A 1,488-nucleotide genomic window follows, 5' to 3' on the forward strand; every position below is an offset into this window, starting at 1 on the left:
TCTGGGTGCTTCACCTGCAGGCAGGTGCCTCAGGGTGCCAGAAAAGCAAGATCCTGGGGGCATAATGCTCTGCCAGGAGAGCTGCTGCCTCAGAGCCCCCTCTGGCTCCAGGGAGGCCTGGTAACCCGGGTGTTCTCCTAAAATTCATCCCTTCCCTCCCCTCGTCTTCCCCATCTGCTGTTTGTTGGATAGAAGCAAAACATCAAAAGTATGAGATGAATAATCCCCAGCTGAGCACGGCCCAGCAGAGTGCCCCCGAGGCAGCCCCAGCTCAGCTGTCGCCTCTCTGGAGGGACCCGTGTGCCTGTCACAGCTTGTCCCCACCCCGAGCACCACGGGGGCACTGGGAGGGCTGGGCAGGACCCCGTGCATCCCCTGGGCACTGGGAGAGGCTGTGGCAGGAGGGAACAGTGCCCACAGCGTGGGATTGCCTGGGTGTGGGGGCAGAACCTGCAAATCCAGCCCTGTCCTCCTGCCAGGACCTGCTGGCACCATGCAGCTGGTGACTGCCTGGGAGAGGGTGCTGGTCCCCGTCCAGAGGTGGCACTGGAAGGCCAGCTTTAGCCCTGGCACTCCTGCTCCTTCAGGGCTGTCTGCTCTGGCTTTTTTTTGGGTGTAGAGAATGGCCTGGGCTTGGTGCCCCTTTGTCATGTGATTCGGATTAAAACAACTGCCCCAGGTTTAAGTATTTTACCATGAATACAGCAAGGGAAAGGGATTTTTCAGAATAACTAAATTCCTTGCCATTCCCTAAAAATCCCCCATCAGGTAGTGCCTGGTGATTGCTGATTGTTTTCAGATGGATTAAAGACATCCTGAATGTTTGTTTGAAGTCAATGGGAGTTGTACATGGCCAAAGTAAAGAGACAATCTAGGCTTTGCAAGAAGTGATTCGTGAAAGCAGTCATTTTATTTGTGTTTTGTTCAGCCCTCTGCATAACCACCCACATATTTCCATTGTTTTATTCCTGGTCTTCCTCTGCCAGATGAAGTGCTTCCCACATTTATTTTCAGGTCCTGAGAGAGGCAAGTATGTTAGGAATTTAAATAAACTCAACAGCAGCAGCAGATGGAGCTCGGTATTAGAAAAGCTGGAGGGAGGGCAGGGGGAAGAAGGAGATAGAGAAGAATAAAATATGTGTGGCTAAATATTATCAACTCCAACTTTTCCATAAGTGTCTGCTTGTCACAAGCTTGAATATCAGGCCTTCAAAAGGGCTGTAAACTGTGATTGCAAGGGACTAAACAGTGACCAGTTAATCACGGTAACTCTACACTGAAATCATGTTGGATTTGCTGTTTGCTCTCCCTTCCTGCAAAGTGTTTTTCCCCAAACTCTTTCAGGAAAGCCCAAGGTGTACCAAGGTGTCAGAGTAAAGATTACAGTGAAGGAGTTACTGCAGCAGAGAAGAGCACGACAGGCAGCAACTGGTTCGGCAGTGAGTAAAAATATTTTGTTGTTTGCTTTGTCTCTTCTCCGTTTATTTT

The 1,488-nt window shown here is 50.1% G+C and overlaps 1 protein-coding gene across 1 annotated transcript in view; it reads left to right on the plus strand.

Annotated features, from left to right (window-relative positions):
* Positions 1-493: 493 nt before the first annotated feature.
* Positions 494-1,488, plus strand: part of COLCA2 (colorectal cancer associated 2) — a 5,121-nt gene continuing 4,126 nt past the window's right edge. The window contains exons 1-2 of the mRNA XM_029962069.1: positions 494-540; positions 1,322-1,439. Coding sequence (XP_029817929.1) covers positions 494-540; positions 1,322-1,439 — 165 coding nt within the window. The remainder of the gene's footprint in view (positions 541-1,321; positions 1,440-1,488) is intronic.

The sequence above is a fragment of the Manacus vitellinus genome, unplaced genomic scaffold (genome assembly GCF_001715985.3).
Source record: "Manacus vitellinus isolate BGI_N305 unplaced genomic scaffold, ASM171598v3 scaffold_41_pilon, whole genome shotgun sequence".
NCBI lineage: Eukaryota > Metazoa > Chordata > Aves > Passeriformes > Pipridae > Manacus > Manacus vitellinus.